At 37.3% G+C, this 22939-nt stretch overlaps 1 protein-coding gene across 6 annotated transcripts in view; it reads right to left on the reverse strand.

Moving 5' to 3' along the window:
• Positions 1 to 22939, reverse strand: part of ARMC9 (armadillo repeat containing 9) — a 73283-nt gene that overhangs the window by 44385 nt on the left and 5959 nt on the right. For 4 of the 6 annotated variants that reach the window (XM_085325194.1, XM_085325195.1, XM_085325191.1 and 1 more), the window contains 5 exons: positions 21542 to 21634; positions 20310 to 20334; positions 13315 to 13472; positions 11099 to 11197; positions 2235 to 2270 (listed from right to left, as the gene is read on the reverse strand). In XM_085325194.1, coding sequence (XP_085181320.1) covers positions 2235 to 2270; positions 11099 to 11197; positions 13315 to 13472; positions 20310 to 20334; positions 21542 to 21634 — 411 coding nt within the window. The remainder of the gene's footprint in view (positions 1 to 2234; positions 2271 to 11098; positions 11198 to 13314; positions 13473 to 20309; positions 20335 to 21541; positions 21635 to 22939) is intronic. The other 2 variants (XM_085325193.1, XM_085325196.1) reach the window with 1 other exon arrangement.

Below are 22939 nucleotides of genomic sequence, written 5' to 3' on the forward strand. Positions count from 1 at the left end.
AGTAATTCTGTCACAACGCAGAYTAGCTACAGATGGCAGCCCTTCATTTTTGAAAGAAGCGATGCATGAATACGAACAGCACGGAGTAAAACAAAAAAGTTCAAAAAAAATCAGTATTTGTAAAAGAAAACAAATGCATTTCATGTGCAAGCCAAAACCACAACTGATTTTATCAAATACTGCAGCCTTGTGTTCAAACTAACTCCTCTATGTTCTTTGATGTATCCATTCGTAATATGCTGAAGTCTAAAGCTGATAGACAGATTCTGGCCTCAGTTACCACTGTGAAAAGGTGCTGTAAACATTCAGTTCAAATTCAATGCAGATTCATAATTAAAAATCAAAAGGTAACCAATGAATATGTGAACAGTAAAACCAAAGTCAGGGCTAATTTGTACAAATCACTAGAATCCACAAAATTATGTCAAGCTCATTTACTGTACACTAATAACAACCAAACTGCTACCTGCAGCCTATGATGGGTTAGATGCTAAGCTTGTATAATCCGGCACATCTCTACTAGGGCTATGCAAATGTATTTCACGTGAAGATCTGCAAATGTTTTAAATTAACTTGCTGTTCTGGTTTTTGTTGGTTTTTTTTTTGTTCTTCACTATACTAGAGATCTGTTATGAAAGCTTCTTATTTGGCATATAAAATAGCTTCTCTAGGATGTCTGAAGTGTACATAAAAACGTCACACTGTAATATTATGTGATAATACAATGATATCTAATGACMGAAAAAATACTGCATATAAAAAACTATGTCATAATGTAATGATATCACATGACAGAAAAAAATACTGCATATAAACAATGTAGAGACAGGAAGAAAGGAAAACAATGTGTTTAGCAAATCACATCATTAAAAAATTAGAGTCAGAGCTGTAGAAAAATGAATTTTTAAACAATTTTTTAAGTTAYTACATTCTGCATTATATAAAATGATATTTAACTAAGTTACCTGCATAAATGCAAAATTTTTATTTTGCACAGSTAATGTCATTCCTAATTTCTCATCTGTAATCAATCTTTCTCAGTCTTAAAACAGAGTGCCATGAAAGGGAACTAAATGTTAAACATCAAGCAAAAGGTGTCCCATATGCTCATTCACAGCATCAACRGGAACATGTTGCTCGATGCAGATCTTGTAGCATGGGCAAACATGGCTAGTACTTAATGGGTCAAGATTAACAGAAGCAATAAGGAAAAGCCCGTTGCATTCAATAACCCTGTGTATCTATTTCTCTAAACAAAAGGTTGTTTTAAATGAGAAGCTGAGTGCTCACAGGGGTTACCACAGTTTCAGGTGAGGAATACATTTGGAAAAAAAAAAAAAAAAAGAAAAGTACCGTTTTTCTTCAAGTGTGAAATCTTGTTTTATCCAAAGAAAAGGGAAAAATATATAAATATGGATGATTTTTAAGAATACTTTTTTTTTTTTTTTNTTTTTTTTTTTTTTTTAAGAAGAGGTGTCAATCACTTTTATGATTTGATTACATCCCGGGTTACTCAAAAGTAGACTCATTTCCTTTGTCTGCAAAGAATGCACTGACTATGGGCAAAATTAGATACTTATGGTGTACTTGTAATATTGCCAGAATACAAAGTTCCATCTGGATTGCAGAAGGCACAGACAGTACATAAAATACTGTTCTGTTTTTTCAGTTTTCAGTGAAAGAGGATCCATTTTAATTGTATGAAAGAGTGTGATAATCTGAACTATAGAGAAAGTTTCATTTTACAGGTTAAARTTAAGAATACAAATACCTAAAATTATAAGATACACCACTGAGTAGAGTATAACTCTGTTTTATTATCTTAAGTAACAATACTTATCTGCTTACTCAAGGGTGTTGTGGGATCAATTAAGTGTTGGTACACTTCAAAGACATCATATACTATACACACTGACATCCACAGGGAGGAAACAATTGCTTTCTGCATATTATAAAGCAGTTGTGTTTTATGTAAAAGTTGTGGCAAAGCTGCTCTTTTGTTGACATACTCCGTTACATGTATTATGAAGCTGTAAGTTTACTCAGAGTTTGCATGTTCTCCATGCATATATTTCAAACCTTATACATTTTTGGCTCTTTATAAACCATACAATTAATGTCATGACAAGTTAAAATACAGGGAAAATTGTTAGATACCATGAAAGGAAGAAAAATATGGACTGTGACAGGCTGCAGCAGGCAATGTGAAAGGATATAAAGATATAGACACTTACATATTCGTCATCACAAGGGCTCATAGAGTAATATCCCTTTATGGGCAAACAGGCACACATTAAAATAAAGAAGATTAAAAAAACAAGTTAACAGAAATAAATCACAGAGAAATGCACAGTTCTAAAAAACAACAAAGTAAAATTAGCTAAAGATTAACAGACTACTGGCTTTGAAAAGAAAAATATAAGCACCTTCATCTCCTATTCCATGTACTTACGTGTGTTGCAACTGAAATCAGGGGGTATCTCTAGGGACTCATTACATTTCAAGCTCTGCTTCCAATACCTGGCAAATATAACTAGTCTGCACATTTTCCAGTATAACTGTCAGTTAGAATAGCTGCATACCAAGCAATGACACATTTATGGAGATGGATGAATTTTGTTGTTGACTACACTGAAGCAGCTGAAAAGAAAGATACTAATGAACATAGTATACATCAGAAGACCTCAGCTTCTGAGAAACTAGCTCCAAGTATTCTTCATACTTGCTTCCATAGGAGTTTCTCACCAGTACATAATGAAAGCCAGGAAAAACAACTTGAAGTGTTTCAACCGTGTTATCAATTCCCCATTCCAGAATGCTTCAAGTTAAATTGAGGAAGCAAACCTAAGATTTAGTYACCCATAAAGTGGACATAAAATAAAAACAGGAGATAATCCCTGTTTTGAGTAGTTTAGTACAAATATGCTGTGCACTCTTTACTTAGACTAAAATATTTAACTGATTTAACTTACAACAGGTTGATATCAGTTTAAACTTAATTTAAACTAAAAAATATACARTATAACACAATGAAATATAACAAACATTAATTATTCTGCTTCTATTTTTTTTTATTGTGGCAAAGCTGCCAATACYTTAGAGGACATATTTCTGCATATAAATACACACTAAACAAACACTGTATTTAGCAGGATCCTTTTTAACGGAAACATACTGCTTTATGTTGATCTCCCCACAGAAGGTGTGAGAACTTTGCTACCTTCACTGCGAATAGGAAGTAACATTCACTATATTCTTTAGCAAAATTTAAAATCCTGGTATTATTCTTTGTATTACTGTCACACCCAGGATTCACTGCTGTGGATGAGAATTCAACTCGCTCAGTACTAGGCACACACAGACAGCCCCTAAGACAGTTTAAATTTAAGACAAAAGACAACATGGATAGAGAGACCAGTMAGTGAGCAAAAGAAACCAGGAGATAAACTTCAGCATGATGGGAGAAAATTTCAACACACTCATGCCTTGAACCAGTTAAAACATCTGTAGGCATCAAGAAAAAATGATGTTAAAGGAAGAATTTGAGGACAGAACAGGGTAATTTTGTGGAAACTGCTACAGATGACCACATCTTACCTTTACAGGTCAGGATTTTATGCAAACACAGAAGATGCCCAGTTTACCGCAGGTAGTAGTTATATGTGAAAAAAGCATCACATACTGTGTCAGCAGAAAAAAAAGAACTACTCTYTGTTTACATGAGAAGACAGGTTGTTTTCTTCTATATCATATACAAGAGGTTACATGCAAGAATCATCCCATAGGCTGGGAGGAAGAAGACAAATTTCATTTCGAGAAAGGCTTAGTTAGGGTAGATGCTTTTTGCTGTAATGTGCCTTTTGTTTTGAAATGAAAGAGGGTGCTTGCTGAATCCCCTCTGAATGGCTAATAATAGTGACTTCTATTACCATGTCTCCTAGCTTTCATGTGGACACCTGGTGCAGAAAGTATCTTTACAAATAAGAAACAGAACGTTTGCCACCAACTATTACAGCTTGATGGCATGCTCACATTTGAAACAAAAAGCATGTATGAGGAAAAAATTGCAATTAAGGACCACAAGAAAGAAAGAGGTCATGTTACTCTTCTCAGCTATCCCAACACATTCAAAAAATTGCATTTGAGAATCTTGTTTACAAACAGTTTGTGTCAGTCTAACTTTAYAGAAGAGCTGGTGTCCAATGAAAAAAATTTAAGAATATATTTTTTTCAAAGCTTCATAAGAGCTGTACCAAATGAGACCTAAAATCGCTGGGAAGATAAATATAACTAAATGGAATTACAGGTAAATGTAATCAGACTGCAAGAAAACAACAAATACCAGTGAAAACACAACAGGCATTCATTCTATTCCATGACACAGGGAAAACGTATGCGGTCAGGTAATTAGCTTTCTAGTCACAGAAAGATTCCCCAGTGGTTAAGACACAACTCAAGAACTTGCACATCTAAATAAGTACTTCCTGTAATGTACTTCTACCTGTAGTCAGAAGTTCACAGAAGCTTAAGAATTCTTCTCCCATCCCTTTCGCTAGATGATGCACAGATTTCTGTCATCATGTGTTTCAAGATTAATATATTTTAAAATGGGCATTTCAGAAAAATCACAGTAACCAATGAATAACTGTCACAAAATCTCCATGTAGTATAGGACAAAAAGTAATACACTAAACTGATTTTCTTTTGTTTAGAACAGGGTATTTTGTCAGGTAATGTAGAAGCTGAATTTCCTTCTTGGGTCTTACTCTATCAAAGATCAGAGACTTTCATTTTATCTTGTTTAACTAATGTGCAGTAAAAAATTCTAATGAAGACAACAGTTACAGCTTTAATGTAGGTTACCTGGCCAGAGTAGTCCTCTCCCAGATCCTCTAAGCATCCTCTGACTGAATTTTCCTGATTTCATATTAATAGGAAAAAGAATATTTGTATTCTTACACTGTACTTGAACCAGACAGAAAATAATCTTTGGCCTAGAATCGGTGTTAGCAGACTAAATTCTAATAAGAGCTGATCTTGAAAATATTTGATCATAAGAGACACTGTACTCTTTTGAAAATACTCCTACTGAAAGACTTCCCATTCTTAAAAGTTTTCAAAAACTCAGCTAGACAAAGCCACAGCTGATCTGATTTAGAAAGCCCGGCTCTCTAACTAACCCTGTCTCTGACTGATGCCTTGCATGCCAAGTATCAATACAAGAACAAATTTTTACATCTGAATTATGACACATTAGCGCAAGTGTTCACCATTAGAGACTAACAATCTGAAGGCTGGAGASGTATCTTCTGCAAGGCACAGAGCTGAAGCAGCACAGCCAATTTTGCTCAGCTAAAAGCCATAAACTCAGTCTTGTGATGTTTTGAGTACTAATCCAAGAAATTCCAGGAAGGTGTGCAGTCCAACTTGAATCAGAAAATCTATTTGCGGGTGTAAGACTGAGCTCATGCTGAAGAGCCACAGTGAATAAGTAGTGAATGCACAACATTTTGGAGGACCAAACCTCAGCTGATAAAGAGAAAGAATTCTCTTGGCTTCATGATGCTTGTTAAACAGACAGTTGTGAGCATCTAAAGACTATGACCCATCTGTCCTACCCACCAAACAGATCACTATTAGGAAAAAAAAAAAAAAAAAGACAGACTTTGCATAAGTCATCTCATGAGTATTAAAGACATAAGAGACCATATTAGAGAACTACACTTTAAAATATTCTTTTAAAACTTACTCAGCATTATCCATATCAGTTTCCTGTCCAAATGACATTAGGAAGTCAAGAATCAGATTGAATCTTCATATTAACATTTCCTTCAACTTGTCAGAACTGGTGCTTTGACCTCTCTATTTTTACATCCAGACGTTTTGCTCTGACAATTTGCTAAAGTTTCTTATCTCCCAATTCAGGTCACACATGTGACATGATCGAAGACAGGGATAACATTCAATTGCAACCAGGAATAAAGCCTTCTGGTAAGGTAAGGCCTTAGAGAAGCCCAAGGAATATCTCCTAGTTGTAACATAGTACTCAGGCCTCTTCTCCATTCCATGCACCAGACGCATCCTGTTAATGACTTGTGGATCAGGCTCACAAGCCAATCCAGGAGGTCATAGGGCAGGTGAGAGGCATAAACTTGTTCTGTAAAAGAATGAGATCCAAGACAGCTTGCAGGAAAAAACAAGGCAACTGTCAACACTGGAAGTCCTGTGCTTGCTAGGCAAGATTTTGCAGGTACTACTACACTAGGAAAGCCTCCTAATTAAGGGACATCGCTGCTGCAGTCTTAAAGCTAGTTTGGTAAGAAAGTCTAGTTCTGGGGTTTGTTCTCCTGACAGGAATTTCTTCCAATATGAAAGGATAGGCCTTCAACCACAGAGAACAAACCAGGAAGTAGATATTTGTACAATAACAGCACACCTTAATAAGTGATACATGCTACCCTTATTCTAATTTCACAGCCTGACACCTCAAGGCTTTACTTCCTGACATTAAACAAAAACAAAAACAAAAAACAATCCACTGGGAACAAAATCAAGTTTGCAGACAAATAATGCTACCAAGGATATAATGCAAGGTACAGTCTTTAATTTCCTTGGGCAATATTTCATTTTGGCTATAGCACTGGTACAGTCCTCCTTACCAGTATATCCTTCAACTACTACTGTAGTGAAACTGATTTGATAAAACATTCTGCAGAGCCTTGGTCTGGATCTTGGAGTATGAAGCTGCAATTTGTTAGCAAAGAAATGTCAGCTGTGCTCCGAGTTGCAGATTTGTAACTTCCCAGTAACTACAAAATGCCTCTTTGCACTAGAAAGGCATGATAATTTCTTTTCCTTCTAAACACACTTCCTAAGTACACCTACACATGATACCTCAGGGAAAGAAGGAAAAAAAAAATCATTTCCTAACCTTCCTTGATATCTTCATTACACAGTGAAGGGAACAAGTACATACACATTACTTCCAGCAGCACTGACAGCTTTGGCAATTTCTGCTCTCACAATCTGCTACCAGACTTGGATTCTTCCTTGAGTTATGCCAGTGGTGCAGCTGATTGCAAACTTAAGCAGCCCCTCCTTCYCAACTACCTTAAGTTAGCTGTTACTCAAAGAAATGCATGTCTAGTCATCCCCAAGGTAAAAGTGATAAAGATTTATGGCTGCATACAAGTTCAACAAGAAAGGAATTTCCTAGCTAATGATCTTCTTTTCTGCTACTCTATTTAGTGACACTGATCTGTCAAAACTACTTTGTTTAGWGGTCAGGCCGGTCCTGACGCCAGTGATGTTGATGAGACAGGATCAAAGCCTGAATACTCAAAGCACAGGTAAGCTACAAAAGTTTAATCAATTTTGTTGGCAAAGTGAAAGTAAAGCCAAATTGTATTTAATGCCTGCAAAAAGTCTTTAGAAAGGCATTAGAGAATTTCTTTTCTAAACTCTCACTTATACTACACTACAGTGACCTAATGGTGAAGATGAGCAAAGGAGCTGCCCCCCGCTGGTCTCTTCCTTCCACTGTTACATACCTGACTGTCCATTGTGGAAGCAAGAGTTTTGCCAAATGGGGTGGCAGGAAAGACCATACTCCAGTATCTCTAACCAGTTTAAACAGTGAAGGGACCTTCCAACACAAACCCAGCACAGACGCTGCAAAACCCATGCTCCTACATAGCCTGGGTCACAATGCCTCCAGCTATATTCCAAAACTTAYGTGAAAACCTGAGACCACTTAAGGACAGAACAGTAACATCTAAGTGTATAACAATGAGGTATTAGGAAATGCTTAAAGTAACAGTAATAGGATGCTTTAGCAGCCTGGTGGCAAGCTGTGTAAATTTGGGTTTTAGTCAGTCTCTTCTGGCTTCCTGAATCAACAGAGCCAAGGAGTGGTGAGAAGTATTCTGGGATGATGGTGATGATAGTGGAATCTCATTTTTCTTCTTAGAAGATTGGCTATATATTTTTTTCTTGTTATATTTATGTTTCTGTATGTTTGCTGCTGATGTATCCAAAATAATCATGAGAAGTACAATTCTTTAAATAGGAAACAATTCAAGAAAATGTTATCAATCAGCAGAACAAAAGGATCAGATCAGGAAACCTTTCCATGACGCAGTTAAGGTCTACAGTGAGGACTATGATTAACCCTGTCCCCAAAATTTGGCTAATGCCCCAGACAGCCTAGGTTTGTGGCTCTACTTATACAAACAACACTAGACTGCAACCACAGTAACTACTATAATCTCACTGTGAAGAAGTGAGGAGAGACTTAAACCAGTCAAGAAACCCTTGAAATAAATAGACTGACTGCTATAGTTGTCCTGGTCTTTCACTAGAAGAACCCTGTTGGCACAGCTACTGCATCAAAGAATGTGGGTGGGAGAGCCATAAGCTCACACAGACACAATTATGTTAGTAAATCCTACTACAAAAATACATATGACTGCCAGAAGAAAATCGGTTTACTGCGTTTAACCTAGCTAATTTGAGCCAGAAGGCAGGCACATACTCACTTCCAGGAGGGCAAGAAAACCACCAGCAACAAATCCTCTTTCTCTGACTGATCTACATAGCAGAGGACTTTGCTAAAGTGGCCATACTGGCAAAACTAGTGTGGCAAAGGCCCTTTTAGAGCACACAYGCCTTTACACATGGTTTTGGAGAAGCACAAGTAAATAGACATGATGCATAGAATCAACAGGCATTTCTGTCTGCTTACTCAACTCTTCAATGATCACTTATGGGTCTTAAACTTCTTAAAGTCCTTTTTCATGGAGAATCAGAGAGGTGCCTTATACTTAAAAGCTAAACTAAACAAAAACAGGTATCTATGCAAAAATAGCATACCTGATTGGGGTACAGAAAAATAGATATCTGCAAACTCAGCAATAATCCACCCAACTTTTATCAGTGAAGAAACCTTCAGCCACTTTTGCACGCACTACAGAGTGGGAAGAGACAACTCAACATCTTCCATAAGGATGACATCCCTTTCTTCCCTCTGCCTGTCTCCCAGAAGGGTTTAATGATCAATCTCTGACAGAAAGAAAAGAAATAATAATAGTAAAACACTAGGAAGACAGGGCAGCTTGAAAKTGTGGAGAAAAAAAAAAGAGGAACTTTGATGCAAGCAAAGAGTAGGAACAGACAGAACAGGCTATGTTGCTGTTACAGAATGGATGATCTTAATATAGGGAAGGGTAGCTGGGAGACATACGTAAATGAAATATTAAAGAGCAAAACRCAGGTACACTAGTGTACTAGGGTACACCAAGCATTATCTTGGATAGCCACTGGCAGGGACAGAAAGATGATCTCAGGAAACTGTGGGTCAGAAGATGCAGAGGATCATACCTTGGGGTGGAAGAGAGCATAACCATTCACATCGGACATGGTATAAATCCAAGGACAGAGGAGTTACAGACAGTCCCTGATGTACAGGCAGCTGACATGCAGAAGTCCTGGATTCCTTCCTGACCCACCTAGTACACGCGGCCTGCAAAACCTGCTAAGACTGCCACCCCCTAAACACATTGCAAGTTAGAGAAAAGAGTTCTGACCCTGAAGGTAGCAGTGAAGCGATGGCATTCAAAATAGCTTGAAGAGCAATGAGGAATACTTATCTCTGAAAATATTAACCTACAAAAAAAAAGTAAAGGGAGCATTTTTATAATCTCTTCATCTTTCTGTAACAGATTTTCAAGGAGAACAAAATGTACCCATAGTGTCATTGTTATTAAAAACTTTGGCTAGAACAAGGAGCAAGAGTCATTTTTTCTGCCTTTCCTTTGACAATTCACAAATTATCTTACTACATGGTAAGTATAGATGAGTGTCTCATGGCAAAAATAATAATTGCAAATCATGACTTGTCTTTCTAAAGTAGCAGCACACAATTTTTTAATATTGAAGTGTTTGAATGCAATTTCCATGTTAATACTTATTTGAAAATCATTAAGCTAGAAAAAAATTGACAAACTAAGTATTAAAAAACATTGTGCCACTGAACACCACTTACAGTAGACTATGTAATAATTTAAATTTCACACACACCCCTTCCCCAGGTARTATAGCTTCATAGTTACTAAAAACTACCCTATCTGCTTCTGCTTCCAAAAAAAAAAAAAGGTTCCATCACCATGATGGCAGAAGAGATAAAGCAGAAATAGGAACAAGTAGGCAGGAAAAAGCAGAAAGGCAAAACTGCTTCTTTCAGCAGCAGTGCCAGCTTATAAAGTCTCTGTGAAACTATTACTTCAGCTGCAAAAAGACCAACTTTGAACTGGCCCTCACACTTTCAAATTCCACTAAATACACAAATCTCTGTTCCCAACTGGCCCTAAATGAGGTATAGAGAGAGATGGTATGGGAAGATGTATTAGGGTACCACTGCAACCATCTGAAAAGTAGTAAGAAGTAGATGCAGAAGGAGGAAAGACCCCTAGGCATTCTGGGCTACTTATCAGTAAGGTCAAGGGTCCTTACATAWGGAGTTAAGCCGATGATGTAAACCAGAAGGGTGCTTTAGGTATATCCTCTAACTGCCAATCTAACAACTAGCTCTTACAAAGAAGAGAAGTCCTTCTCCCTCTTCCTTTTACAATCTTTGTGGTCCTGTTTTCTTCCTTGCACTGCTGCCCCTCATTAGCTGGCTAAACCAACTCATCCCAGGGTCGTACGAGTGCCAGTGGCAGCAGAAAGAAACAGAGCATGTGTCCAGAGCTGAGCAAAAATACCCCTTTTTAGCTAGCCTAAAYTGGCTTAGACATGCCATCAAACCACACTAAAGACATTAGTCTATGTTTCTGTAACATTCATTTAGCATTTAAGAGATACACAGTCATAGCTGCATATGTATGATTAACTCTACTGTTATGATAGCAGAGTGAATTGTGTAACTGTTGCATTCACCAGCATATGAGATCAACAGTCTTCTGTATTGCCATATTCTTACGCAAGTTTGGACATACTAAGCTTTGTCTTTTACAATCTTACATCTGTTGTTCAACACATAGCTCAACTAGTATTGTCTTTTCAGATAGCTACTACAAAAAGAGAAAATATTAATACTTACAGTTCCAGGCCTTGTGAAGTCAATACTGTGTGCTACACTTTGTCTCATTTGATTGCTGAACAAGCGAACACAAACACTTTGAAGATATTCTGGCGTAATCTAAAAATTASGAAACATACCAAGAGAACAGGATTATATAAAGACTTGCACTTTATATCAGTCAAATGTTTGTATATTAGTTTAGTGGGTTTTTTTTTTTTCTTTTTAAGGGCTAGGAACCACAGACCTCAAACTCACTGAGGGAGCTACAAGACGTATACTGCAAACTACAGTTTTGTTCAGAAATTAACAAAACTATAAATTCTTTTCATGTGGGAATAGTTAGGCTATTTATAAGACTTACTCTAAACATCTCAGAGTCTAGAAGAAAGACTGAATTTGTCACACAAATGTTTCAATACACATTTTCCTCATTTAGAAAGGCAAGTTCTCCAACAGTAAGTATGAAGTGGTTTTCCACTTCGACATAGGCAAGGGTATGCTGAAGTGCTRTCTATCTAAAGAGCAGAGCTTAGATCACTCAATTGCATAGAAAAGAGAATAAATATGAGTTACATAGTACAGGAGTGCATTTCAATGTAAAACATCTCTGTTTTGTTTGTTTGTTTTGGAAATCTACATCACAGTAGAGTTGCCTAACTCTAGAATAGTCATCTGCTACCCYAAAACAGAGGTCAGAAGACTGAGATTATAGAAATGCTCAATGCTCAGTACCTCTTGCTGAATTTAAAGATTCTCAGATCTGGACACCCCATCCCCTGCCAATTAAATGTCTTTTCATAACCCAAGAAGCTTATTCGTCCGTCTCCAAGAAGCCCATACCATGATATCTTAAACTCTAGCAGCAGYAGAACAGCTCTAGGGATCGCCATCAGCATCCACACAGTATAAAATAAGTATTGAAAGGAGAAGGGAAAAGCAAATGGGGACACTTCTGGTATTTGCTGACCTACAGTGAGATAACAAAACCCTTCATATTCAGAATCTTGTAATTTCAACATGATATTATTTAGTGCCCAATTCCACTTTGGATTCAGAAATGAGAGAAACCAAATTTCATAAAGAAATAGCACCATCAGCTGGACATACTTTGAAAGGATCAAATGACTGCCCAGTGTAAGGCTTACAGAGGAAATCAAACAAGTATCCACAACAAAAGGTAACTAGCACCTAATTCCTCCACCATAGAACATAAGAAGATATTGCTTTGGACAGCACTGAAGTGTGAAATGGGAGGCAGCATATGAATAACTAGGTGTTTCTTACTGTTTTCAAAGCTCATCTGAGCAGATACCTTTCCTAATCTGCTGCAAAGCAGCATCCACACCTACAGCCAAATTCTACCATGCAGTAGTGACATGCACAGCCAGTGATCCCAAATCTCAAGTAACAAATCACAAGATCTTCGTGCTGATGATAGAGAAAGATGACGCGTACTGGCATGTCAGCAGGCAGCACAAGAACTCCAAGGTCATTCTCCCTGCCAACAATTCACAGCTCCCTTAATAGCATCTAGAGGCCACTAATGTCTGCCATAAGAATCATCTTCAGGTTATACTAAAGTTACAGGAAAGAGGCAGGTTAGCAGAGGGCACAAAATAGGAAGCAAAAAATAATCTTTGAATAAAAATTACCCACAARAAAAGCATATCTCCTCCAGTCACATGTATGTATGGCCCTTTTCATACAGAGAACAGCTTTTTTTCTCCTACTCTAGTTCTTTCCTTTACCAATTAAATTAACAGTAATAAATTCAGCTTAGTAGACCAGAGAGCAAAGCTTTTCCTCATCAAAATTGTCAATGAGCAGAGCAGATTGTTTCCACCACAGTGCAATTTACAACAGATCTGGGAGGATTTTTAAATATACAACCACCCTGAGGGGCTGGATCACAGTCAGTAATCTGATCACTGCTGATGCCAAAGCTCAGAAAGAGAATATCACAAGACAAGTGATGCTAGCTTCTACAAGATTCCTGAGCCAGCAAATTCAATCCACGTTCTTTACTACCTTTACCTTAGCACACAGAGTCAAGGGAAGACTCTCTCAGCCCAAGCACTGTATTTCATCAGTAAACAGATACAGTACCTACAAAAATGCTCATAACTATAAAACTTAATTCACATTTTAGTGGCATTCTCTCTCCATTTTCTGGGAGTAAAAAAAAAAAAAAAAAAAAAAAAAAAAGGCAAGAACACACCTGAGTTGCCTCTTACCATCTTGCCATTGACTGTGGCCTCCAAGGAATCCACGAGCTCTGCAGCAACCCCGATGAGATTATGGTAGTCTGTTTGCATTTTGTTAAATCGTTTCAGGTAGGTCATGGTCCTGCGCTCAGACTCCACTAACTGTTGATGAAGCTGTTGTAACATTTCTGTCAAGAGATTAATAAAAATGAAATAACTTCATCTTCTCAACTGAAAGGGCAACACCCTCTCCCCACCCCAAAGCAATTTTATTGCTCTGATGGGACAACAGTTTCATCTGCTTTTATAGAATTATTTTTATCCAAAGGGTGGACTTTTACTGCAAGGATAATTCCAGACTATGGGCATCATTTAATTTCATCACAGCAGCTACAAGTACTTATTTTGCCTTAATTGTCCACAGAAATTGCCATCACAATTCCTTCAGTTACAAATTTCAGCAATATATCTATTAGACCATTAACATCACGGAATAAACTTGTGTAAAAAAGATACTGTTTAAAACAGTAGAATCAGGRTCTGTTAACATAAGCAGTTCCATGCTATCAGAGACAGAACTGGGGTRCGGGGGTGGAATCAGAAAAATATATGACAAAATGCAGCTCAGACTTGGTTAACTGATCTTGTACCTGGAGATGAGATTCATGCACTACCTTCAACATTCATTAAAATAACAGCAGGTAAATCTATTTTAACACAGAGCAACTAGAAAGCTAAAGCTACCATTTCAAACATAGAACAACAAAAACGTAGTTCCCAGAGATTCATGTCAATTCTTGGAAGGCCACATTGTGAGGCTGGGTGTTTTCTTCAGTTAATTTATAAAAACAGTCCTCTCGTATTTAAGTTACACCGTGATTTATTTTAAAGGAAATACCAAATCTTGCATCTTTTAAATAAAACAGTACAATCCATAGTAAAAATACATTTGATTTATCAAGTTCCGCATCTGCTATTAAAATATTCACTGAATTCTTCAAAGTTGCAAGGAATTCTCTACATCATCTGACCACAGATGCTCCTCATTTTACTACATTTTTTTTTTCGGGTGATTCTATCACTTATAGGTCAATAGTGAGGTGTATTAGTTCCTTTTAGCATCTATTTCAATTGCTGAAAATAATTCCAACTTTTCTTTTATACCTTCCTAAATTAAGAAAAAAAAAAAAAAAAAAACTTACATCCTTGTACATTTTGTTCCTTAAGCTTCAGTTACTTCAGAGATGAAAGAAGCAAAACAAAAAAAAAAAAAAAAAAAACTTACATCCTTGTACATTTTGTTCCTTAAGCTTCAGTTACTTCAGAGATGAAAGAAGCAAAACAAACAATAATACTTCTAGCACTGAAAACTCTATCTTCCATTCCCATCTCAGAACTAGAAAATTAACATGTTATACACGGAAAATGGGAATAAAATCTGAAGCTGTGTGTCACAGTGGAAACCTTCATGACCAGACAAAACCATGAAAAGAGGCACAATAATTGTATAATTACTGCTGATGTTTATATATTTTGCTAGAATAATAGTTAAATTAAATAGTTTGATAGGAATCCAGTTTTGCTTCAGTGTTATGAAAATGACATCTTACCTATCTGCAAACAGACTGAATATTTACCATAGAATTTTCTGTTTAAAAATGTGCAGAAATCAACTTGACTATGGAATTTCAGACTGAAGTAGGGTTTTTTCCACAAATTTCAGAATTTAAGGGGATAGAGTACTACATTCCAAACAGTTTGGAATACTAAGTATGGATACAGTCATGCTAATATGACACAGCTTAGACTTAAACAGAAAGAAGAAAAGCAAAGCAAGCAAGTAGCTAAGATACCAAATTGGAAACTGGAAGAACTAGTTCCTCCTCCCGGCTTTGAACGGACTTTGTGCACTAGGAATGTTTGAGGAAAGCATTACGCTCTTTCCTCATTCACTATCTCTTTCCATAAAGACGTAGACTGTACCTTCCTATACCATAGAAGCGCTGGGAGATGTAGCTGATGTAAGTAGAAATCCTTTGGGATCTTCATTTGGAGAATCCGACAGCAGTGCAAACTTTCAGTACACAGTTACGTTGTGCATTTAAAAAAAAAAGCTCTGCACGTACCATTGATCTCATTGACTACTAAGCTGAACGCCTTGCAGCTATGATAGATAAGCTCTGGAGAATTCAGATATGGCTATTTAAAACATAACTGCCTCCAGCTAACCATCCGCTCCCCCGCTCTCTGAACCGAGGCACAAACCTCTGCCCTGCTCTGCGGTGGCTAGCACAGGAATGGTGACCCTCAGCAGCGGGAAGAACGGAGAGTGGAAGTGGTGTGTAAGCACCATGGCTTATCTGGCAGAGGCTTCACAAACCGTAATCTACAATGACAATCCAATTTTATTACAGGTAATGATGTACTAACCATGCATAAATATCTGCCAAATAACTATCAAGAAAGTTTTTTCTGACAAACTGTTTCATAAAGTAGTAAACATATGGACATAAGTGACACAGAAGTGCCAGAATAATACTAATCAAATAGAACTGCCAGTAAAATTTTCATTATAAATGAAAAAGAAATTATTAGATAGTTGTCTGCATTCTGATGTTGGAAATTGCTTTAAAGACTTGTGACATTTTACRGATTTTTTAGGGTTTCTGGAACGGGCTGCCTTTATCTCATTCAAATGAAAAGCAATATATGGCACAACAGTTTATATTTAATTTTAGAAACTTTAACTAAATGTTCTTTTAGAGAAAAAAGTGTATCTATAAACTTTAGCTATAAACTTTAGCTCTATAAATTCACAGTTTTAAAACAAAGCACAGAATGCAGAGAAGGAACATTCTCTCACCTCTAATCGGTATTCTTTCAAAATGTATGTATAAACACCCCCTCCAAATGATTATTTTACCCTCACAGACTCCTCCCCTTTAAGGACAGCCTCCTCCTGAGAATCCTTTTACTAATCACAGCACTGGGCACCTGCAGGTCTTGCGACTGATGCTTCGTATCAAACTGCAAGTCAGGCCATTCTCATGATTTTTTTCTTATGCTCTTTAGGAGAGAGCCAAATACTCCGAGGGAAATAAGAGCAGAGGCTGTGCCAAGCCACAGGTCATGTTCAAACCCACCAAAATACACCGGAAAGAAAAAAAAGACCACAGAAAAAGCTCCCAGTGATACATTAAGCAAACTTGCTGAGAGAACCAAACTTCAGAATTTAGCTGTTGATACCATTTCTACTGCAATCAAGTTTCATCAACTTAAAATAAAAAAAAGAATAAATAAAAATAAAAGGGGAGTTAAGGTAGCTTCCAAAGATGACCCTAATTATTTTTCCTTGATAATCCTCATTCAGCTTTGATTTTATTCTGATTCCACAAGCACCACTGCAAAACAGCTACCACAGGTTTAATATGATGTAGCTCCACAACACAAATATTTTTCTAAGCTAATAAAGATTCCAAGAACATTCATTGCACAAAACAATTCTCTCCACAGCACTTCATTCCCTTTGTCTGGATGATCAAGTCAGAATAAATTTTATTCAATTACAGTACAACACATTCAATTCAGAAATTTCTAGTGGATATATCCAGAGTGTGACTTTCACTCAGAGGAAAGTTTGAAGCATTAGAGTCATGAAACATAAAACTACTTATCAGTTGCTTGCTTTTCATAGCCTAGTGGGGAAAGTTTTCCAGCACCCCCTTCTAGTTACAGTCAGCAGGAAAAAATACCAAAACTCAATACAGCTCATGCATGTTAGTCTCAGCAATCAGGACTCAGKATCCAACTTATCCTTCACCTGCTAAATCAAAGAATTATAAGCACTAGGTGTTACTTAGAAAGGGAGGGTCAAAGGGAGGAATTACGAAGTCTTGATACAGCTTCCATTTTTACATCACCATCTTTTCAAACATCAGTAATTTTACAGAAAGAGGAAAAAATTCAAAACAACAGTTTTTCTTACTGACAGGGTAGGATGCTTTCATCATTGCCACTGTAACTGAGGTAAGTACAGACCGTTACTGAAAGAGATGGTCTCACACTGCCCTTTTCCCCCTCTTACATTCCTGTCTGATCCCCATAATCAACATCAGCATTTGTGTGGCCAGATGAGGGAGCTACTGCTCCAGTTAAAAATTACCATTTGCTTGCTTGCTTAAAATGCTAAATCATTGCAACCTGAGTCAGGACAGGGAAGGAGGAAAGGGAGCAGCGTTCAGAGGCAATTTGCATCTAAGTCACCTTGCAGTAGCAAGATCAAAACTGTACTTCAGCAGGAAATACAGAGTAACGCAGCAAGACATTTGGTCACTAACTCCATCCCAGTCACAACTCCCAACATGGACAAATGATTTCTACAACCAATTTATAATATGCTAAGCCTATATTGGGGGGGGGGAGGGGAAGCACCAAGCCTACGACCTACTAGAATCATTATTTGTAYGTAGAGGGAAAGAAAGAACAATAAAGGACTAACCTGGTTTAGCAAGATAAAACGCACAGTAAAGCTGGTGACACTGCCAAACGAAGATGCTGCCATGAGGCATCTCCCAAATCTCTGTATGCTTGTATCTTTTTTCTTGATTTGCTCTTATTCTCTCATCTGTGTAATTATTTGTATTCATTTGTGAAGCCTTTTTAATGTCTTGATTCTAGTTCCTTCGTGGTGCCAGAGTTACACACATGCACATGTTTCTACAATAAACTTTYCAAGTGAGAGATTAGGCTTTGCAGCAACTCACCCACATTCAAATATACCTCTAAGCATGYGCTCTCTGTCTCTCTCTGACCTAGAGTACCCTCACATCCTCTGCTAGGAGCACAGATCCTGGCCTAGCCGAGTTCCTGCATGCAATGCAGTGGAGCCCTCAACAGAGGAGTTGCAGATCTCAAGAGCTGCAGCCAGACACCAGGTCTCCTTAGCTGCCTCCCAATGCCTCTCTCCTGGGAGAGAYAGTAGCTCCCCCACCTCCTGCTTGCTCACCTCATTCCCATATAAATTACTGTCCATGTTCTGAACAGACATCTTTCCATGTTACTATCCATTCAGACTACAGCAAATCTTGACAGACAGGTAGGCCACACTTCACCTTCTCATATGCAGCAGCCTCACACACTTCCTCCCACCCTCTCCTTTGCCCAAGAAGTGAAAGAGTGGCTAAAAACTCATCCAAAGATTTGTGATGAGGCAACGGAAGGAACAGGAGCTGAGCACCTTCCGAATACTTCATCCTCTCCATTCCYGCCTGCACACAGGATGCACACAAAGTCTGAAGCTTTCCATGCAGCATGCCAGTCTTTTTGCAATTCTTCTCTATCCAGCCAAACTGAAGACACATGGCAGAGCTCTAAGGTAAGCACAACTGCCACACAGATGGCTTTCAAAGTCATACAGGTATAAAAGGGTCCTTTTTTTTTTTTTTTTTTGGAAACTGATGAAGAGAAGACTGTAGCAGGTTAACCAGGAAGGGTAAACACTAAACCCTCCAGAACATCCTCTGGAGTAGATGCACCATCCCACCCAAACTTAAAGTGCTTCAGTATGTCAGACTAATGACTGGCAACTGTTTACAAAAGGCTGTTCTCATGTTCTCAGGACTCTTTGCCATACTGCTCTTCATTCATGTGTTACCTATTAATTTTGTTTGAATTTCTCCTTCGATAAAGCAAACATTTTCCAAAAGTGAGTATGTGCTACGGATCTCATGTGAACTGAGAAGGATGCTGCAAAGCTAAGCTCTCAGATCCAATACTCCTTCATGTGAGACAGGCCTCAAATAACCTTTAAGAAAAATCCAATCTGATTTAAACTCCATGACACATAACAGATCTACAAATGAAGGCTTACCCATAGAAGTTCAATACTATGACAGTCTTAACTTGTACAGAGCACAGAACTCGCTCAAATGAAAAATAATTAGGCACAAAATAATTCAGGCTCAATCATGTAGTTTTTTCTTCCTAATCACAGTATGGAATTAYTTCCTTCAGAAAAGTCCATTACAAGGGAAAAGAGTAACTTCTGGAAAATAAAGAGCTACAAAGATAACTATTATTCAGTGAAAGTCTAATACAACATAGAGCACAAAATAAAAAAGCAAGCACCTGGAATTCACACTGGAAGATCAACCTTTTTTTTTTTTTAATTCAATCTACAAATAATAAATCCTCAAGGTAAAACTAAACATTAAGCCAAACTCAAATCCAAACATTTTAGGATCCCTAGCTGTGCTCATATAAATCCCTACCAACAAAATAAGCATAAAAAGTCAAACGAAAAATTAATGTAAGGGAGGCAGGAACCAAAGTTCTATTTATTGAACTGATTTTTAAAAGGCACACACTTCAAGCACCAACAGCATCTAATGAGACTTAGTGCTCAATTTATCTTTTTTTCTAATGAATCTAAGTCACTTAGACACTTCAGTGCTTGCAAACAGCTTAYGTAAAAATACAACACACAAGAAAATCATCCTTAAATTAACACATTCTTATTCAGGTAATAACAACATGTACAATTTTAGGAGTTTAAACAGGATGAAGAGGGGGGAAAAAAGCATCTAAAAAATCAGTTTTCTCTAAAAAGATCCAATAGTCTTCATAGTAACTGACTGAGATTTAACATCAGGAAGATGCAGATAGGTATAAGTAAATACTGGAAAGGAATCTGAGGAACCTGTTTTAATCCTAAGTAAAAATGGAGAGCTAGTACGCACTTCACACAGAGTTCTCTACTTGTTTTTACCATGGTTTTATTTCAGGACAGAATAGGCTTAGAATACAAGCCCTGCTCCCATGCCCCCTGCCATTTCTAGTCACGTGCCTGCGCTCAGCCCTATTGACCTCAAGGAGTTCAGCAATAACTGTCTCCAGGACAGGGAACTTGATTTCAAAGGACTTTTTGCCATGCATCTCTAGCTTCCCTGTCATCCTMGGCCCTCCATTCCCTCAATTATAGCCCCTAATAACATACTGATCCTTGGAAACATCCTCTCAGCTCTCACCTTTGTTGCACTGTCCATTCTCCTTCTGTTGTACGAGAATAGGAGCAATTCAGGAAAATAGATCCTTTCAGCAAGCGTTTGTCCATATACACAGTCCGAGAAACTCAACCAACTGGAAAACCCAACTAAGCCAAATATTCCTACTGTCCCAGACAACAGTCACTGCCTGATGCTTCATAGAATCACAAAAATAAATAAAAATCTCATAAGGCGTCTAGCCAAGTGCAGAATGTTGTATGAAGACATGAGACTTTTTTCTGACCTCTGAAGATACTAGATTCAGTTCTGGTCCTGACAGATAAGATGGGATCACTCCAAAGTAAACTATTAACACCAAAATCAAAAGTCAAACTGCTGACTTTACATAAAAATCAACATAAGAACATGCAAATGGTTTAGGGCATTTTATATCAAAGAAATGTTAAGGGTTCAGTCAGGATCCAGTCCATGACTCCATAAAAAAGAATAAGAAGAGAGAAAATTTTCTTCAACTCTTCTATGCTGGATTTCCACACGAGGAACCATAACACATGATTAAAGCAGCCACTTTAGATCACCAACACTCATCCTGGCAAGTGAGCAGGAATGGAGCAGAAAAGTAACATTTCCAGCCAAACAGCCCAACACCAGAAAAAAAAAAAAAAAAAAAAAAAAAAAAAAAAAAAAAAGACCCAGAGACCCAGAGTCAAAGACTCCAGTTTAGTCCTCTCTGCCTTGCCCTTAACTGTACTGACCAAAAATAGAGAAGGCAATCCTGTCATACAGCTAGTTACTCCATAATTAGGGCTGACAACATAGAATAAATCATATTAGAAGAAAATAAACTCTGAAGCATAACTTTTAGTGAAATAATAATTTCTGCAACCCCTGAAAGTCCTGGAAAAATATCTAGCTAGCCCCTGAAATGGCGAATTGAAAAGACTAACAGCTTTACAAATGCTATGAAAGTCAGATCAGGATGGTGCCTTTGGGCATCCTATACTTTATACATTCAAGTAAGGAATAGTTATATGATAAATATGCAGGTTCCTATTCATCCATACATTGATACACCTTTTTCAAATAGCTTTTCTGAATGTGGACTGTAAACAATGTTTCCTACCCTAAAAAACACCAAGCAGTAATGTTACTTCAATTCTGCAATTAATCTTAGCAGAACACTCTTCCAATAAGTTACAGTGTCCCTTTACGATAATTCTAATGATCTTTAAAGCGTTTTYACAAAAGGATACAAATAAAGTGAGAAGCCTGGGCGTCTGGCTGGCTTTGAGAGTCAGAGACAGGAACTTTTCCAATCTTGCCCTTAAATCTGATGTCCAAGAATCCTTGAAAAGAAAAACAAAAGATGACAGCTGTTCACCAAATATGTACATTTACGCTGACAATACTATTTGGATCACAGCAGCCTTCCCTACTAGTAAACAAAGCAGCCAGCACTGCAGTGAAAAGACTGTCCTTCACTATTACTGAAGTGAATGTGTTTACTAACTACTCAAACACACACAGAAATTAGAAGTGAATTTAGTATTATTCCTAGACAAGAATTCTAAAAACATGATGTAGCTTTATTTCAATGTAAAACTGCCATTCTAAGTAATCCCCTCAGACTAGATGTTGGTGCCTTGTGTGCACATGCAACAATTGCCTCTAAATTACAAGCACTTTTAAAATATGAACAACTTGAGTAAAACATAAAAAGATAAATACAAATTTACTTTCTTTAATAGAACACGAAATAAATCATTTTCCATGCTTCAGTTTTCAAAAAGAAATTACTGTATTAATTTCACTCTTGCTGAGATCTGGGACGACTTCTAGATTTTGTCAAAAACTATTGTAAAGGTCATGACATGAGCTCAGTGATCAGTGCACAACATTTCTAAAATGGATTTGGAGCAGAAAATAATTCATAGATAGAAAATGGACTAACGTATCAGCCGGTAASTGAAATCTTGCCTTCCCTGTCTGACAAATTGTCTTATAAGCATGAGAAAACAGTTGTTATGGAAGAAGTATTACATCTAAAAATCACTTTGATTACCCATTCCTTTTGTTTCAAACCTTCATTTGATCTGGTTTCTGCTTGATGAAAAGCTGGCCATCAGATGAAAAAGCAGTATTTTTCAATAAGTAGCAGGAGCTTCCTGAATCTACTGCTGTGTATATGTCCATATACACGAACATACACATACACTCACAAATGTATATACATATGCATACATGTGTGTGTTCATACATACATACATACACACACGTATGTATGCATGTATGTTGCAAGCTGTTCTTGCAACTCAAATTTGCCTATATTTTAACATGTTGGAGAGCATACAGGATCATATTTGCCACATTCATCAATTTAGCATCAAAAGAGTGGTGCATTACAGTACACTGCATATTACAAAAGGAACCATGATTCTGCCAGAAGGTGTGCATCTTATTTTTTCAAGATATCAAACAACAAAAAACTCCAACTGTATAAACAGCAGACACCCAAGAAAAAAAACACTGCAAGAACACTGCTTAGTAGATCAATGACTTACTGCTGTTCCTTCTCAAACATAAAGCAATCTGTGCTTCAACACTAACAGGAATTTGAGTTGTATAGTTTCCACAAGAAAACATGAGTGACT

The sequence above is a fragment of the Rhea americana genome, unplaced genomic scaffold (assembly GCF_003343005.1).
Source record: "Rhea americana isolate MKP2758 unplaced genomic scaffold, rheAme1 scaffold_96, whole genome shotgun sequence".
In the NCBI taxonomy this organism is placed as follows: domain Eukaryota; kingdom Metazoa; phylum Chordata; class Aves; order Rheiformes; family Rheidae; genus Rhea; species Rhea americana.